The sequence below is a fragment of the Mustelus asterias genome, chromosome 17 (genome assembly GCF_964213995.1).
Source record: "Mustelus asterias chromosome 17, sMusAst1.hap1.1, whole genome shotgun sequence".
Lineage (NCBI taxonomy): Eukaryota > Metazoa > Chordata > Chondrichthyes > Carcharhiniformes > Triakidae > Mustelus > Mustelus asterias.
The window spans coordinates 35,604,563-35,624,827 of NC_135817.1; the positions used below are offsets into that span (position 1 = coordinate 35,604,563).

Sequence of the window (20,265 nt, forward strand, 5' to 3'; positions counted from 1 at the left end):
CCTCCCATGCTGACACTTTGTACTGATTAAGGGAAAGATCTGCACTGCTTTCCAATAATGTTGATTACATGGTCAATTGGCAAGAATTTGTGTGTGGCCTGTTTCTCAGCTCTACAAAGACACCCGAAGTCTGGGAAATAAAAGATGCGGCTTTCTCAAACACAGGATCATACATCACTCCACTGCCTGATCTCAGCCTCATCATTGTTTAGTCCAAGTAGCAATGGCTAAAAAAACCTTAAATATAGCAACTTCATGATCACCAAGAGGGTGGAACAATGCAAACAGATGATCAAATGCAAGTAACAGCACAACCGTCTTCAGTTGTTTCATCAATAACCTTCCCTCCATTATAAAGGTCAGAAGTGGGGATGTTCGCTGAAGATTGCACAGTACCATTTGTAACTCCTCAGATATTGAAGCAATCCATGTCCATATGAATTCTGCTTAATCCCACTCCCCAGTCCTATCCCTGTACATTATTTATTTTTAGATAGCTATCTAATTCCCTTTCAATTATCTTGATCGAACCTGCCTCCACTCTTTCAGGAAGGGTGGAGGCAGACTCAAACCAGCCTCTGGGTGCAAAAAGTTTTCCTCATATCACTTCTTCTCCGTTTGCCCATTATTTTGAACCTGTGCCCTTTCGTTCTTGATGCTCTCTTGAGAGGGAACAGTTTCTCACTACTTACTCTGCCCATACTCCTCAGGATCTTGAATATTTCTATCAAGTCTCCTCTCGGATTTCTTTTCTCCAAGGAAAACAGACCCAACCTCTCCAAGCTATACTCAAGCCTGAAGATTTTTATCCCTGGAATCATTCTTGTGAGTCTCCTTTGTACTCTCCCCAATGCCTTCACATCCTTCCACAAGTAAGCCGTCCAGAACTGGACTCAGTACTCCACATGAGACCTAATTAGTGTTTGCACAAGTTTAACATAACTTCCTTATTCTTGAACTCAATACCTCTATTCATAAAACCTTGGATACCATATGCTTTATTAACTGCTCTCTCAACATGCCCTGCCACTTTCAATGACTCATATATACACCGAGCTCCCTTTGTCTCAGTGCCTCCTTAAGAGTTTTTCACCTTATTTTGTACCATCTCTCCACATTCTTCCTGCCAAAATGAATCACATTCAATGACGTAATCATCGCAGAAGCCCTCACTATCAACAAACTAGATGCTACTAATGATCAGAAACTGAACTGGATCAACCATATAATACTGTGGCATGTCAGGGGCTGGGAATTCGGCAGAGACTAACTCACCTCCGGACTCTCTAAATCCTGTCTACCATCTACAAAGCACAAGTGAGGAACGTAATAGAATACTCTCCACTTGCCTCAATGAGTGCTGTTCCAACAACACTCAAGAAGCTTGGCATTATCCAGGACAAAGCAGCCTAGCAATCACCTTCAACATTCACTCTCTCCACCACTGATGTACAGTGGCAGCAGTCTGAAGCACATACTGCAATTCACCAAGGCTCCTTCGATAGAGCCTTCCAAACCCTTGACCTCCATCACCGAGGAGGACAAGGGCAGCAGATGCATGGAAACACCATCAACTGCAAATTTCCCTGCACATCATCCTGCCTTGGAACTATCTTGCTGTTCCTTCACATTGTTGGGTTAAAATCTTGGAACTCCCTCCCTAACAACACTGTGGATGTACCTGCAACCCAAGGACTGCAGTAGTTCAAGAATACAGCTCACCACCACCTTCTCAAGGGCCATTAGGGGTAGGCAATAAATGCCGGCCTCGCCAGTAACGTCCACGTCCCATGAGAGAATAAAAATAAAGGTACTCATGCCATAATTTCCTGCAAATCCTGTGCTAGAAAATTTATGCATACCATGGATATGCCATTGATATGCAGAAAGTTTTCTGTAAATGCTGGCCCATTCTGACTGTGTGCAGGTGAGCATCAGCAACAAATAAATATTTTTAAATGTAGTTTCCCAATATTTTGGTTTAGTCATTTTCGTTTATGATTTATAGCCAATGATGTAATTTTGAGCTGGAACGGACGGGAGATCAAAGTTGTTGCGATTTGAATTATTCAACCATTGCTGAGATAAATAGAAGCCCTGTTATCCATTTTAAAATGTTGCCTGACAAACAACAGACATTGAATCTACTTGATGATTAATGTCTTAAACAGAACAACAATCATAATGATTACTTGACCTTTTAAGCTTGCTAAATTAACTAACTTGTGGATGGACACTGTGCTGTCTGATATTTGTAATGAATTTGTTTGTTTGAAATATATTTCCCCAATATGTCAACAAGAAGCTTACGCTCTTTTAAATAAACTGTTTATTGATATGTTAGAAGAGCAGGCAGAACAACCTCATATGAACAAATGTGTTAATGTGTTCTTTTGAATTACAAAGTGCATTCAAAGCATTGGTGACTAACTGCTTCTTTATTAAGAAAGAACTAATTAAAAGCATCCTCTGAATCGCAGAAGCTATTATCTGCTTCCAACAGGAAGGTAAAGGGCACAAACGATACAAGACAAATGATCAAAATGGCCCTTGTGTTGCACTTAGTGAAGGAAGAAAATCGAACCATCTGTCAGCTATCCAACATGTAGGGAACCACTGAGAACAGTTTCAGATTTCACCCACTGTGGCTGGATTAAAAGCACTTTCTAGCACTCAATATGTGCCTGCAGGAATGATAATAAAAAGCTCGGAAAACTACTGAACTACTGACATAAAATTTCTTGGTTAACGGGTGAATTGGTAAAGTGTGTAGCTGTCTGTAACAAATGCACCCAATATCAGCCTCTCCGCCAAAACTTACAGCACAATGTATTGATTGGACAGAATTTGGCAGTGATTCACAGTTTAAATGTCACGCAGGAATAGCATTTCCTGATTGTAACAAATACAGTGCAATCTAAGGAAGGGCTTTCAACTAAGGGTTGTAATGGACATTGCTGGTGAATGTTTTATCTTCCAACTGAACTCCTTATGGTCAAGATCTGTTTGTAAATCTAAATCAGGAACTATTGTTAAGCAACCATGAAAGTGTAATGAAATCTATTTAATGGAAGGTGACTTTTCTGACTTTGCGCTCGTGTAGAGAATACAATTCCATCCTGTTTACATGAGATTCTCCAATCATTTAAAACGATGGTCAGAAATACATGCTCAGTGGACATCCTGAGTTCATGTAGATACTTTTGAGAGCCTCCCCTCTGAGAATGCAAGGTCTGAAAATTATCCTTGTATCTGAGTGAGGAACTCAATTATATGCTGCATTTATTAATTTAGATAATAATAATATAGAGAGCCAATATCCAAATTTACTAATGATACAAAGATAGGTGGTAATGTAAGCAGCATAGATGTAAGTATAGAATCACAAAGAAATATGAATAGATTACTGAATGAGAAAAATTGTAGCAAATGAATTTCAATGCAGGCAAATGCCACATCATCCAATTTGGACCTAAAATGATAGAACAATGTACTTTCTAAATGGTGAAAAACTAATAGCAGTGGTGACGTTAAAGAGCTTTGTGGATTGTGATGCAAAGATAATTAAAATGTCAGGAATATGTTACAATTATAAGGTTCATAAACAATTATATTTTGGGACGGTAGCTTTAAATTTAGGATAAATGAAGGGATCATATGGCATATTCTGAAGTCTATTTGACAGAAAGCCTGGGTGGTTTGATTGGCAGAGATCAAAGGAGAGATTAGATTGTTTTATTGAGAAGAAAGGGCCAATTATTTGCACTTGGAGACAATGACAGTAGTCTTTGAGTTTACAATGAGTAGACTCCCAAGTCTCCCAAATTCTCAAATGGGTGTTGAAAGTATTGCATTGTAAACAGTTGTGATATAAGTTGTCCGTTTACTTATAAGATGAAAGAGAGTTGTGATTAGGCATAACTAATTAGCTTTTCTACCTGAATGCACGGTTGATGTGTTTCAGGTTGCCATGGGGAAGAGTGCAGAGCAAGCCATTTGAGATCTGGTTATTGACTTTCCTACAAATCAATAAATATCAGAGACAGTTAGCAATTCTATGTGGTCAGCAGAGAGAAGAGGCTACATGATTTTGCGAGCTGCCATGGCCAGATGCGAGGGAGCCAGGTGGTCTCTAGACTGAGAGATGCATCTCTTAGCCTTCTTAGGCCTCTGGGACATTTGTCCTGGCATATTTAGGTGGTAGAACAATCGGAATAGGCTTTATTGCTGGTGGTGTACGGAAGAAACTCTTCTCAAACTGAGGACAGCACTTGGAGATGGTCACTCAAAGTTACTACTCAGCAAAGTGGGAATACAGGAACTCATTGAAAGCTGGGAGTAATTGTGAACTGTTTGCTCATGGAACACACAATGTTTGATAAATATAAAAGAGAAATGTTCCTCTCTGTAGTTTAAATTATAGTTTGCCTAAAAATTAAAATAGGCCAGAATTTTACTCTCTCCCACTGGCAGGTTTTTTAGCTGGCAACTCTCTCAGGTAGGACTTTCTCCTGAGTGAGGGGCAGAAGACCCACCTCTAGCCACTTAATGCTCATTTGCATGTTAAATCGCTACAGGGCACTTGGAGTCAGCGAGGATGTGTTCCCTACTGACTCTCTTAAGGCAAGAAGCAAAAACTCTTGGGCCAAATGACTTCCTACTGCACTGTAGGGTTTCTATGGTTTCGAAGAGCTAAGATATGTTAATTTGACAGAGACAAGGGGGCGTCCAAAACCATAAAATCCAACCTGAAGTCGACAGACCTTTCCATACTCTGGCCCTTGCCCGCTCCGATTCCCATGGTAGGTGGGACGGTAAAATTCTGACCAAGAAATGTAAACTAGTGTTTCCTGGATCTACACCAGAAGATGTATTTAATAATTGAACTGTCAGATATACTATAGATGTTATAGAGAGACACTGAGCTATATTTCAGTATTATGGTAAGAAAAGGCTGGAAATAATATATTTTAATTCAGTTTAGCAGTAAGCTATTAATATGGATGAATTTGATGCAATTAACCTAGCAGTATACTAAAGTTGTGTACAACTAATTTATTTTAATTAAGTAATAGCAGATATTGATATTATCCAAAACAAATGGCAATAATTTAAACCCCTACAGTTTGCTAAAATTGTTTAGTTATGATTTGGAAGCTTTGGTTCAGTGGGGTAGATATTATTTTCAAGCACCCTCTCTTTCCTCTCTGATCATTGACAGACTTCATGTACAAGATGCATTTGGGTTTTCCTCACAGCCGGCCAATTATGGGGCATTGATCAAGTTTGGGTTCTGTGCTGTTTCCAAGAATTATAAGTCCGAATTCTAACTGGGGATTTGCAGTAGAATGGAGTATGTTAGCCAACAGTGGAATTATACAGCTCCTTCCACTGGTGGGAATTTCTTTTGAAATGATTACCTACCCTCTGCCTCAATAACTACTTGAGATAAACATCATTGAAAACTACAAAATAAACTGCAGACTAAGAGTGTTCCAGCTATTGTGGGATCAAATAAGCTCAGAATAGAACAATGTTAAACATATGACAAAAGGGCACTTGACGGCATCAGAATTTTGACTGATTATAACAATACAAAGCGGGCATCCAGACACAGGACTATCCATTATCTTCATACCATCACATTGTGTCCCTACCATAGGTCCCATTAGAAATTACAGATCGTGATCCTTTCTGTTTATAAACAATCCAAAGATACCGGTGACTGCAAGTGTTTATAAAGAGAAGAAATGAGCTTGCAAGCTTAAAAAGTGCTGTTGTGACTCCCACAAATTCCTGAAGAGATGATCAGAGATTGGCTGTTGAACCCTGGTGGTCCGGGTACAGTACCAATCAGGTATCCCGTTGTAGCATACCCAGCACTACATCACATAGGGCCTAAAATGGGACTCAGGAGGTAAACAGGATGGGGCAAGGACTCACAGTATAGTTGGCAACCTGGCAGAAGCACTCCTACTTCCCTTGGCTTCACATTAAGGTGGGTGGGATAAAAACAACAAACTGTTTGTTGGACCCTGAAAAAGCAGGCAGAGCTTTCAAAGTGTAAACTCTGCCTAGCTTTTGACCAATTTCAGATCAGGGTTTTGAAATAGGGTTTAGGCATTTCATTAGCATAAGGCATCTGCCAGAGATCTTATAATGACCTGGACTTATGTGGCATTGGACCTACTTCAGATGCCGATAGGGCGAACGGCCATGATCTGTAAAATTTGTAACTTCTGTGTCTGTTATATGCCCCAAAGGCAACATGTAAGAATTCTGTTACCCATGCGTTCCTATTAAAGCAAGTGGCTGAATGAAATGAAAAGGTCCATTTCACGATGGGATTGGAATAAAATGCATATTTACAGATAAGACATGACATGATTTGTTAAAAACTGCTAATAAGCTAAATATTCACTCCAAGCTTTCATCCAAAACCATTAACTCAGTTAAACAAAACAAATGTACAATTTCTTCATTTTAAAGATGTGCGGGTTAGGTTGATTGGCCATGCTAAATTGCCCTTTAGTGTCCTGGAATGCGTAGGTTAGAGGGATTAGCAGGATAAATATGTGGGGTGACGGGGATAGGGCCTGGATGGGATTGTTGTCAGTGCAGACTCAATGGGCCAAATGGCTTCCTTTTGCACTGTAGGGTTTCTATGATTCTTTCTATAATTCTAAAGCACCACATCGTTTACATAGAGCATATGCATATTTCAGAAGTGACCCTCAAGAAAAGACTTTAAAGCATCCTAACATCAAAAATAAATAATCAGGGATAGTCTACAGTTTTATGATTCCGCCCTGGGAGCTTTATAGTGCATATCAGGGAATTTGGGAGAACACTGGGAGTGATCTTTCTGACCGTTAATGTAAACAGTTCACAATCATACACAGGCTGCAACTCAAACTTCTAATATGTTCCTGTGCTGCGTGAAGTTCCCAGTTGGAAGTGCAAACTCAAAAAATAATTCATCAAGGTTACTATTTCAAAATTTATTGAAGAGGGAATGAAGATCAGCAGAAGGATTCTGTGTGGGTTTTTCCAAGCCTGCTGCCAGAACTTCAGTGAAAACCCTGAGAAATGCAGCTTTCTTCCAGTCAATTGTGCTAGGTTTTGAGAAGCCCAGAGAAAATTCAAAGAATTATTCTTCCACTTATTCTCTATTTCTTTCAATAAATCTTAAAGATACAAGTCATTTTCGCCCCTCACCTCAAAAGCGCGATGTCAGTAAACATTGCTAATACGTTCCAGCTCTCTTGAACTTGTTTTCAGAATGCATTCTCTCTGCTCTTTAAGTGTTTGTATATCCCTTCACAATTCTAGTTTGCGGACAGTTTCACCTCATGACTGACACATTGACACAGAATCAGAGCCTTCTTGACAAGCCTTCTGCCACATTTGCGCTGGCCCATAGCGAGCGAGTTGCAGCACGATGCCCTCAAAATGGAAGGATCAGATAGATACCTCATGCATTCCACTGGCTGGTTACTTCAAAATTAAAATCACCATCCCCTTTGAAATTATGGCAAAAATCAAAGCAACAACTTAATGTGCTATTTTGAAAGATCTTTAACTGAGTGTATTCTCTTTGTGCCTGAGAAATAATTTTATCAGTGAAAAGTGGCTCCAACATCAATATTGCTTTCATCAAAAAAGTCACATTTATTTATTTTATATTATGAAAAAAACATGCACTATACAAGGAAGGTGTTTTTGATGTTCCTTTTTATGTGTTTTTCTTTTTTCTTCTGTTTTGTTCCTTGCCACAAGACCCCATCACAGAAGTGCATTTTGAGTTAATAATTAATGTGTTTTTTTATGTCAACTGTGACATTCATTTGTACTTTCTCGGCATTAATATTGATCAAACCAAACAAAAAGCTAATATAAAGACATTAACAATGTGAAAACTGCTAGGGTAACAGCCCAATTGTTCCTCTTTGTTCTCGGCATGTTTTTGTAATTGAGATTGATAAGGCACCGTTTGATTCGATCATAATCGTAAGATGTATTTTGCTGTGGGTACTTGGTGTTCACAAAGATTTTGCTCTCCAACTAATAAAACAAAAACACAGTTTGAGTAATACGGCTACCACTGGCCTATTTTGAGAAACACATAATAAAACAGGTATTTAGGATTTGCGCACTGACACGAAAATGAATAGTCTCTTCGGCTTAGTCATGCTGCAAGCTATCGTTCCTTCTCAGTGGATCTGACAACATTGTGGTTTTGGTGCAAGTTAGCAATGTATTTGTGACACTATCTGCCACTGTGCAGTAGGGTGTAAAACATTAACTGCTGGCCAAGCGCTTACCACCATTCCTGCTGAGATTATACTGCTGCCCAAAAAAGGAAGTACCTCTGGTGAAAGTAAATGTCATTCAAATCTGAGCCATTTTTCAAACTGGCAGTGTCAAAATAAGGTGCAACTTTTTCATTATAATATTCCAACATTTACTAAGTAATTCATTATTTTATCAAATTATGTCATTTAGTAATTGTAATATATAAAGCACTGAATGACTAAGGCCCACACATATCCATCAATAAGACATGGTGCCCAATTGTGTTTGCATCAATTCAGTAAAATGAACCACAACAACTCTGCTTAATGAGTACATATTAATGGTTTAATAAGGCATATTTGAAAGAACACCACCAATCCAGTGTTCACCACAGTCTGAGATTATAGAGCTCAACCTGGTGAGTTATAGCCTGATCAAAACATAATGCCACTTCATTCAGCATTCACCATGTCATTAAAACATCATAACACCTTATCGCTGGTTCAGCACCGTCTCACCTTAAATCACAGCAGTTTTTTGTGGATTTACCTCAACCTGGGATTAAAACATTGTCCTATTCTAGTCCAGGTTAGCCATAGACTGGGAGTAGAATTTCAGACTGGGATTTGGCACTTTAATTTGTGAGAAACCACACAGTTATGCTTAAATAGGAAGTATCACCATAAAAATTTCAAAAAGGCTGCAACAAATTAGAATTTTGCACTGATGCGAGTAAATTATTGAAGCCAACAGAATCAGGGAGAAGAATTATCTGCAGACACTGTGACTAATTAAGGCAGCATTGTCATTAACTATACACAGTAATTCAGATGTTACACTCAAGCTTAGTAATCCACACCAGTATCTCACCGGTGTCACAGGAACAGCAAAATGGCAGAAATATATGGAATTCAGAATCTTATCGTGATTTATGTGCAGCAATTCTAGTTTCAGAAAGGGGCCCTGGTGGTGAAACTGTCTTTAGCAAATACAAAGCTATGTTCAAGCATTGTCCTTTGAATACTTTATTTAACACAGGGATAAAGGGTCATTTAACAACTAATCTTAACCTTTTGAAATACCAGGTATTATATTGCATTTAATAAATAGCAGTTAAACAATATAAAGCTGATTGGCATGAATTACAAAAAAAAACACCAAATGGGTTGGTACATAATCAATGAGCAGCTAACATGTAATAGTGTTGCTGAAGCTCGGGCCTATGCCACATATTCTCTATTGTAAGGCCACTGATTAATATTGTGTCACTTGCACAAAAGTGCAAACATACATTCTGTGGGTAATTGCTTCTGAGAAGTTGCACTATTACTCAATATCATTACACAATGTGCTTTGATTCTGGCTGTTGCTACAGAAACCTGCTATTTAAGCAGCCGTGTGTCTGATCATTGTTAATGGCTCGTGTGACCCACATACATGAGACAAGTCGATGTAAGTTAGCACAAAGAAACATCCCATTAAGGCATATGCGGCAATACATTGCACAATTGCTGAGACTCTCAGAAACCTCCAGTTACTTTATCCATAGCATGAAAAGGTAAAGACACTTTGACTTACCAAGCTGTGCCTCCACAGGGTTTAACCTGTTTTCTAAAGGATAGAGGAACTTGGGTGTTTTGTCTGTCATTGGAGCTGTAAGAAAATATTTACACTTTAAGTGCATTGGAACAAAGCATTTACCAATGATCCATATAATATACATGAGGAAACTAACCCCAGACATGTCTGACATAGCTCATCTATATCTGTACAGAATATAAGTGCATGCATGCATTTAAACCAGTGAATTGTTACACTCAGCACAACCAAAAGGCTGATATTTGTAAACTGATCAGAAGTAATTAAATATAAAAGCATTCTTCGGTCTCATTTTCCAGAAATGATCGGATGAATAATATGCTTTTCCAACATATTAAAATACCACCAGTGCCATTCCAGGAATGGTAAATTAAAGAGTCGGGGTGGATTTCAACAAATATGGCAGGAGCGGGCAAAATCTCGATTTGAGATGAGAGAATTAATAAAAGCTGCTGAGAAGAAAAGCCTTGGTTGAATTAAGTATTAAGACTATGTCATGAGAGGACAAGGAACAAAAAAGTGGTGCGTCGGTAGTGAAAGGTAAAGCACACTTTCAAAGTGGTAAGGAATAGCAAAGAGCTACATGGGGAAACTGGGGAAAGAAGAATGTAGATACTGCAAAATATTGAAGTAATAATTGTGGGAAGACAGAATCCATATGGTTGGAGTTAAGGGATAAGGAGGGAACTGGTACATTTCCCCAGTGTGCATTACTGGCCACTACACCAGGGATGGAAAGTTTTCTATTGGGTGGATGAAGTGGTCACTTGTCTCCTGGCCCCACAAAAATTTATTTACAAGAAAAGAAAAAGTCCACATGAATTTAGGTGCATAACTTACACGCCTAAAGGGACAATGAGTTATGAAAGATTGGGCTGATTGATTATATATATTGCTATCACACAATGATTGAACATAAAACTCAACCTGGATGCTAGTGTTCAGCAGGAAATGGTGAATTGGCAGGCTGACATACTTACCTGTAAAATCAGAAGGAATGTAAAACAAGCTGTTACTTCCCAATGGAAAGAGATTGTAACGACTGTCATTTCATTCTCCCAATCAAGGAAAATTTCACACCCAGCAGTCCTAGCTTCTTTTAACTTGCTAGTTAACCGTCTGTGTCAGCGTATTTGGGAAGCCAAGAAAAAAAGTGGGGCTAATTGGACCCAGTGAGAAATCTCATTCCTTAAGATTTTACTTACTGTCGGAGATTTAAAATGCATATTCTTTTACATTTCTCTATCTCTATCTCTCACTCTCTCTCCATTAATCCCATATTGCAAATGGTTGTGAATGAAGCCCAGTCGATCACGCAAACCAGCCTTCCATCCATTGACTCTGTCTGCACTGTCCACTGCATCGGAAAAGCATAATCAAGGATCCCACACATACTGGACATACTCTCTTCCACCTTCTTCCATCGGGAAAAAGATACACACGTCTGAGGTCACGTACCAACGGACTCAAGAACAGCTTCTTCCCTGCTGCCATCAGACTTTTGAATGGACCTACCTTATGTTAAGCTGACCTTTCTCTGCACCCTAGCTATGACTGTAACACCGCTGCATCCTCTACTTTCCTTCTCTATAAACGTTATGCTTTGTCTGTATAGCACTCAAGAAACAATACTTTTCACTGTATACCAATACATGTGACAATAATAAATCAAATCACATCAAAAATTTATCTTTGTTTTGCCATATGTACATGACTTGGCAATTAACTGTTCCAACTGACCTCTCCTTGTTCAGACTCTTTGGGCGGGATTTTCCGGCCACGCTCACCCCAAAACCAGAAACTCCTGCCCGAGGTCAACAGACCTTTGCATGGTCTGCTCCCCCCACCCCCGCCGCCCGCTATGATTCCCGTGGTGAGTGGGACGGGAAAATTCCCCTCTTGAAGTCACAGTAAGGATTCTTCAATCAGATTGATCAAGAAAATAAATTACTTATATTTAGCAACTTTCATGATTACCAGAAGACTCAATGCTCTTTCCAGCAATTAAATATTTTTGAAGTGCAGTCACTATGGTAATTTAGGAATGAAATAGCCAATTCACACACAACAAATTCCCAGAAACAATAAAGTGATGATGAATCAATAATCTGTTTTTCTTTGATACTGATTGAGGGACAAATATTGACTAGGATATCAGGGAGAGATGGCACCTTGAACAGTGTGGTGCTCCTTCGGTACTGCACCGGAGTGTCAGCCTTAACGTTCGTTCTCAAGTCCTGGAGTGGGAGACAAATTCTCAATCTTCTGATCCAAAAACAGAGTGGTACCAACTGATCTATCGCTGATCTATAGATCTCAAGTTCCCTGAGGAAGGCACTGCATCAAAATGGATTCATAAGCTTCACATTTCCCAACCTAAAGCCCATACAGAGTCTGTGGGTAAGTGGAAATGAACAACTGACATGGCTTATTTCTTGCTGATTTAGGGAAGTTACATACGTACATACGAATTAGGAGCAGGAGGAGGCCCCTCGGCTTCTCAAGCCTGCCCTGTCATTCAATAAGATTATGGCTGATCTGATTATAACTTCAACCTCACCTTCCTGCTGACCCTTGATAACCTTTCACCTCCTTGTTCATCAAGAATCTATCTCACTCTGCCTTAAAAATATACAAAGATACTGGGCCTGATTCTCCCACCCTGACGCACACGCCTTTTGGCGTATCACCGGTGTCGGGTTGGGAGATGCGCGTGTCGGCCATTTCACGGGTTTCACTCATGCGTTCCCAATGCATGCGCGTCTCCCACAGCCGGAGAGAGCAGGCGCAATCGGGACCGCTCGGGAAACGGTTGGGAAGACAAGGTAAATGATTTAAATCTATTTTTCAATCTAGTTTAAATGTGATTATCAGGCCTGGGACTGAATTCTCCCAGCCCGATAGCATCTCCCACCCTGCCAGGAGTATTCCACTCCGGCAGGGTTTAGAATAGCTCCCCACTTATGAGGAACTAGGGGTAGACCCCGCTGGAGTGAAGGGGTAGCAATCGGGGCCCCCCAGGGGGTTGGGAGGCGGGTGTGGTGCCCTCTGGGCATGGGCACCCTGGCAGTGCTGGCCAGTGCCCCCTGGCACTGCCCAATGGGCAAATTGCCCACGCCCGGGGGCACCTTGGCACTGCCCACAAGGCAACGGGCAGAGCCAAGGGGGTGGTGCCAAGGGAGAAGGGCCTAAGGGTGATCGGTGGGGATTGGGGGTCACACTGCCACTGTGCAGATAGGATTGGTCGGGGCTGGAGGGAGGCCAGTGATCGGAGTGGGCTGGGGGAGGTGGTGGTTTGCCTCCTGGGAGGGGGGAGGGTGGTCAGCAGGGGGGGTCTGCCAGGGGAGGTTTGGGGGGGGGGGGGGATCATCACTGATATGTTGTGGGGGAGGAGGGAGGCTGGAGATTGTGGTGCTCCAGGACGGGGCGGGAGTTGGGGCTGGCTTGGGAATGCTTGTGCAGGCCCCGATCGAGCCGCGATGCAGTGGGGGCATCACAAGGGGCAGCTGTGCTGGGGTCCCAGGCTGGCCAGCGCACTGCAGTCTGACAGTTCAGGGCCACTGCACATGCGCAGAGTTCTGGAACTGTCAGACTCCGGCGCGAATAGGCCCCACCCTCCCAAGCTTTAAATGATATTCACGATTGTGACCTCTGCAGTGCACAGAGTGTGGGAGATTCGAGTCTGGACTCCCACTGACAAAACAATCGTGAATTACACCATATTTCCCACCAATTCAGCACTTAAATTTTTTTGGGAGAATCGGGCCCTCTGCCTTTTGTGGAAGAGTTCCATAACCTCATGGCCCTCAAAGAAAACATTTCTCCTTGTCTCTGTCTTCAGTAAGTGACCTTTCGTTTTTAAAAATAACCCGTAGTTCTCGATTCTCCAACAAGAGGAAAATTCCTCTCTGCATCCACCCCGTCAAGTTCCCTCAGGATCTTAAAGTTTTGATCAAGTCGCCTCTTACTCTTCTGAACTCTAGTGGATACAAACCTGACATCTCCAACCTTTCCTCATAATTTAACCTGTCAGTTCCTGGTATTAGTCTACTGTGAACTGCTTCTAACACATTTCCTTCAATAAGGGGACCAATACTGTGAACAATACTCCAGATGTGGTCTCACCCATGCCCTGCACAACTAAAGTACAACCTCCTTACTTTGTAACTCTTTTATAGTCTCTTTACATCCTCTTCACAATTTACTTTCCTAGCTATCTTTGTGTTGTCAGCAAATTCATCAACCATACTTTCACAGTCCCTTCGTCCAAGTCGTTTGGGCCCCAGCACTTAGCCCTGTGATATATCACTCATCACATCCTGCCAACTAGAAGACACACTTATGCCAACTCTGTTTCCTGTTTGCCGGCTAATCTTCAATTCATGCCAATATGTTATGCCCTAAATCATGAGCTTTTATTTTACACAATAAATATATCTATTTCCTATTACTCAGTCAATTTTGTAGCCATGTTGACTGTCCTTATTATTCCTCGAGCTATGACTTTTCTCAAAAGGCTGTTGTGTGGCATTCTATTGAATGCCTTTTAGAAGTCCATGTACACCACATCAACTGCATTACTCTCATCAACCCCCTGTTACCTTCTAAAAACTTCCAGCAAGATAGATAAACGCAATTTTCCCTTAAGATATCCATGCTTGTTTTCTCTAAGCAATCCACATTTTTCCATGTGGCAAATAATTCTATCCTGAATAATTGTTTCTAGAAGCTTTTCTCACTGCCGACTGCAGAGAAAGGGAGGGTGAGCATTGAGGGATTTGAAAACAAGGGTGAGAATTTTAAAATCAGGTCATTTAACTGAGAGCCAGTGTTGGTCTGTGAGCACAGGGATGTCGGGTGAATGGCATTTGGTGTGAGTTACGACAAAGCAGTTTGGATGACCAGAAATACATTCAAATTATCTCCAGACATCGATAGTTGCATTTCATGTAGTCTTTCTGGGAGCAAAGGAACAGGATATGGTCATTCAATCCTTTGAACCAGTTCTGCCATTCAATTAGATTGTGATATGAATCACAACTTCATCTACCTGCCTTGGTTGCATAACCTGTGCGTGATCAGTGGGGTGGAGGCTGGGTGGTCAGTGGGTGGTGGGGTTGAGTGGTTGTGGGAGATGACTGGTAGTTGTAAGGTCCAGTGGGGGGGATCGGGACTGGGGTCAGTAGTATAATTACTCAGGAATTAGAAGTGGTATTAATTCTTCAAATTTTTTCTGATAACTATTCTGGGAAGATATTCAGAACCATCCAAAGTTTACATTTTAAATCAGAGTTTCAGTTGGTTCCCAATGCAGGACAATTGCCCATTGGAAGCTTGAACTTTCAAGGCAATTGCCGTGCAAATTTTCTGGGAGATTTTTGGCTGGCGCATCTTTAGGATACCTCCCTCCCTGCTGGGTATGACGCCCTGGAGATTTAAAGTTATGAGCCATAAAAATATAGTGATTTCAAGACCAACTTTCCTACTAAGCCAACATTTGGAACTAATGATGTATATATGATGTATGTATAAAATCCCCCATTCTATTAACTGAATGATGCACTAAAGGGTAAGTATGTGTGCTATTTTGAACAAGTTGGGCCATTCAGAGCTTGCCAGCCTACAAGCTATGGGCCAATTTAAGCTCTGGCCGTCTGGTCCATAAAGTTCAGGGAAATATATTCACCCAGATTCCTTGCTTGTTGGTGTATACTGTTGAATTTTGTGGAGCTTTAGAAAAAAATGGTTCTCTGTGCTGTTACTTTACTACTGGATAAATCCTAGATTAAGTCAGCAAATCTATTGGACCCGCAGCTTAAATTATGTATATATTTATGGAGAACATGAACTCAAACTTCACATGAGGCTCATGAGGCCGGCTGGAGCGCAACTGAGCAGTCGATGAAGATAAAAAGCTTTGACTCTCCTATCCTCAATAAGTGTCTTGGTGAAATCATTAAATAGTCAATGGATTCACCTTTTCATTAAAAGAGAGACACTCTTGGAAGGTATTTTATATGAATCTGGACAATTTCTGTATTTATCAATGCAGCCATCATTTGGGTATAGTTTGATTTAAGTGTCTTTGTTTTTGTGAAATTATGGTCCAACTGGCGCAGAAGTATGAAGGATTTATACTTGAACCAATAAGTATGCAGACTCCTTCCCCTAATTTGAATGGTTTAAGGGTGTCATTTTAAGAGGATGATTAAACAATTTTAAAAATAAATGAGAATTTTAGAGTTACATACTAAGTAGATTTCCTTTGTATGGCTAATTTTGAACATCATTGAGATAATGTTAGAGAGATGAGTACCATGACCTTCAACTCGGTAAACCAGAATCTTCTTGTCCATTGAAATAAATGGGGGCAAATAATAGGCTATTGAGTTCACAAGCAACATGCCTTACCCAATGTTTTACCATTTAATGAGATATTAAGCAGACAAAGCACGTGCTCATGTCTATTTCCATGGCTAGTTTTTTCCCCACTAGAACAGGTCGCTAGCCTGCCACCAGAGGCTATAGAAGAAGGGTGCCACTCCACATCAACCATGCCTGACCAGGAGAGTCTCCCATTCTTATCACCTGCGATAGACATAATAGATGGACTTACAAGTTCATAATGCTAGGAACGTGTTTTCCATGGCTACCAGGTCCTGGGATAAGACTTGAACCCAGGGCTCCTGGCTCAGAGGTAGGGACAAGACCTCCCCTCATACCTTCACAAATATTGTATTAAAGGTTGTGCTACATTGGAGAGCCTCCAACCCAGAAGAAAAAAAAGTTAAACGGGGAAATAAAAATATTGGTCTGAACTTGTATACTTTAAAATGGAACATCAGTAAAACGAGGAACAAAGAACAAAGAACAGTACAGCACAGGAACAGGCCCTTCGGCCCTCCAAGCCCGTGCCGCTCCCTGGTCCAAACTAGACCATTCTTTTGTATCCCTCCATTCCCACTCCGTTCATATGGCTGTCTAGATAAGTCTTAAACGTTCCCAGTGTGTCCGCCTCCACCACCTTGTCCTTCTGATATCTGTGTTAAACCTCCCCCCCCCTCACCTTGAACCTATGAACGTCACCACTGACCTGGGGAAAAGCTTCCCACCGTTCACCCTATCTATGCCTTTCATAATTTTATACACCTCTATTAAGTCTCCCCTCATCCTCCGTCTTTCCAGGGAGAACAACCCCAGTTTATCCAATCTCTCCTCATAACTAAGCCCCTCCATACCAGGCAACATCCTGGTAAACCTCCTCTGTACTCTCTCCAAAGCCTCCACGTCCTTCTGGTAGTGTGGCGACCAGAACTGGACGCAGTATTCCAAATGCGGCCGAACCAACGTTCTATACATCTGCAACATCAGACCCCAACTTTTATACTCTATGCCCCGTCCTATAAAGGCAAGCATGCCATATGCCTTCTTCACCACCTTCTCCACCTGTGACGTCACCTTCAAGGATCTGTGGACTTGCACACCCAGGTCCCTCTGCGTCTCTACACCCTTTATGGTTCTGCCATTTATCGTATAGCTCCTCCCTACATTATTTCTACCAAAATGCATCACTTCGCATTTATCAGGATTGAACTCCATCTGCCATTTCTTTGCCCAAATTTCCAGCCTATCTATATCCTTCTGTAACTTCTGACAATGCTCCTCACTATCTGCAAGTCCTGCCAATTTTGTGTCGTCCGCAAACTTACTGATCACCCCAGTTACACCTTCTTCCAGATCGTTTATATTAATCACAAACAGCAGAGGTCCCAATACAGAGCCCTGCGGAACACCACTAGTCACAGGCCTCCAGCCGGAAAAAGACCCTTCCACTACCACCCTCTGTCTTCTGTGACCAAGCCAGTTCTCCACCCATCTAGCCACCTCCCCCTTTATCCCATGAGATCCAACCTTTTGCACCAGCCTACCATGAGGGACTTTGTCAAACGCTTTACTAAAGTCCATATAGACGACATCCACGGCCCTTCCCTCGTCAACCATTCTGGTCACTTCTTCAAAAAACTCCACCAGGTTAGTGAGGCATGACCTCCCTCTCACAAAACCATGCTGACTATCGTTAATGAGTTTATTCCTTTCTAAATGCGCATACATCCTATCTCTAAGAATCTTCTCCAACAACTTCCCCACCACGGATGTCAAGCTCACCGGCCTATAATTACCCGGGTTATCCTTCCTACCCTTCTTAAATAACAGGACCACATTAGCTATCCTCCAATCCTCTGGGACCTCACCTGTGTCCAGTGACGAGACAAAGATTTGCGTCAGAGGCCCAACGATTTCACCTCTCATCTCCCTGAGCAGCCTTGGATAGATTCCATCAGGCCCTGGGGATTTGTCAGTCTTTATATTCTCTAACAAACCTAACACTTCCTCCCTTGTAATGGAGATTTTCTCCAACGGTTCAACACTCCCCTCCGAGAAACTCCCAGTCAACACATCCCTCTCCTTTGTGAATACCGACGCAAAGTATTCATTTAGGATCTCCCTTACTTCTTTGGGCTCCAAGCATAATTCCCCACTTTTGTCCCTGAGAGGTCCAATTTTTTCCCTGACAACCCCTTTGTTCCTAAAGTGTGAATAAAATGCCTTGGGATTCTCCTTAATCCTGTCTGCCAAGAACATTTCGTGACCCCTTTTTGCCCTTCTAATTCCCCGTTTGAGTTCTTTCCTATTTTCTTTGTACTCCTCCAGAGCTCCCTCCGTTTTTAGCTGCCTGGACCTAACATACGCCTCTCTTTTCTTTTTGACGAGTCCCTCAATTTCCCTGGTTATCCACGGTTCTCGAATCCTACCCTTCCTATCCTTCTTTTTGACAGGCACATGCCTGTCCTGCAGCCCTAACAACTGTTCCTTAAAAGACTCCCACATGCCAGATGTGGATTTACCCTCAAACAGCCTCTCCCAATCAAGAGCTGCCAATTTCTGCCTAATCCCACTAAAGTTAGCCTTCCCCCAATCCAACACCTTACCCTTGGGACACCACTCATCCTTTTCCATCACTATCCTAAAGCTAACAGAATTGTGGTCATTATTTGCCACATGTTCCCCTACCGAAACTTTGAAGACCTGACCGGGCTCATTCCCCAGTACTAGGTCCAGTATAGCCCCCTCTCTAGTCGGGCTATCTACATATTGTTCCAAAGAACCCTCCTGTACGCATTTTACAAATTCCTCCCCATTCAGAGTCCCAGCTCTCAGCGATTTCCAGTCTATACCAGGGAAATTGAAGTCTCCCACTACAACAACCCTATTTTTCCTGCACCTATCCAGTATCTCCTGACATATCCGTTCTTCCACTTCCCTTGGGCTGTTGGGGGGCCTGTAGTACACCCCCAACATAGTGACTGCGCCCTCCCTGTTTCTAAGCTCCACCCAGAGTGACTCGTTACACGACCCCTCTGAATTGTCCTCCCTCTGCACCGCTGTAATATGCTCTCCAACTAATACAGCTACTCCCCCACCTCTTTTGGCCCCTCCTCTGTCTCGCCTAAAACACTTGTACCCCGGAATATTCAGCTGCCAGTCCTGTCCCTCTTTCAACCAAGTCTCTGTCACCGCAACCACATCCAAATTCCTCGTGAGCATTAAGGCCCTAAGTTCGTCTGTCTTACCTGCTACGCTCCTTGCATTGAAGTATAAGCACTCCAGACCTCCAAGCCCAGTGAGGTCATCCTCCCCCAGAGTGCTCTTCTTCTTTGCCAGCCTTGTCCCAGCCCCAAGCTCGTCCCCAGCCTCTACACTTGTAGACCTAATATTTTGATCCCCACCCCTCTGCCATTGGAAAGAAGAATACTGGTCAGAACTAATTTTCTTTAATCTGGGTGGAGTATCCTCTGTATTAGAACATAGAACATAGAAAGCCACAGCACAAACAGGCCCTTCGGCCCACAAGTTGCGCTGATCATATCCCTGCCTCTAGGCCTATCTATAGCCCTCAATCCCATTAAATCCCATGTACTCATCCAGAAGTCTCTTAAAAGACCCCAACGAGTTTGCCTCCACCACCACCGACGTCAGCCGATTCCACTCACCCACCACCCTCTGAGTGAAAAACTTACCCCTGACATCTCCTCTGTACCTACCCCCCAGCACCTTAAACCTGTGTCCTCTCGTAGCAACCATTTCAGCCCTTGGAAATAGCCTCTGAGAGTCTACCCTATCCAGACCTCTCAACATCTTGTAAACCTCTATCAGGTCACCTCTCATCCTTCGTCTCTCCAGGGAGAAGAGACCAAGCTCCCTCAACCTACCCTCATAAGGCATGCCCCCCAATCCAGGCAACATCCTTGTAAATCTCCTCTGCACCCTTTCAATGGCTTCAACATCTTTCCTGTAATGAGGTGACCAGAA

At 42.1% G+C, this 20,265-nt stretch overlaps 1 protein-coding gene across 1 annotated transcript in view; it reads right to left on the reverse strand.

The window, feature by feature from the left end:
• il1rapl1b (interleukin 1 receptor accessory protein-like 1b) overlaps positions 1-20,265 on the reverse strand; it is a 904,912-nt gene that overhangs the window by 346,545 nt on the left and 538,102 nt on the right. The window contains exon 5 of the mRNA XM_078231991.1: positions 9,874-9,948. Within this exon, the coding sequence (XP_078088117.1) occupies positions 9,874-9,948 (75 nt within the window). The remainder of the gene's footprint in view (positions 1-9,873; positions 9,949-20,265) is intronic.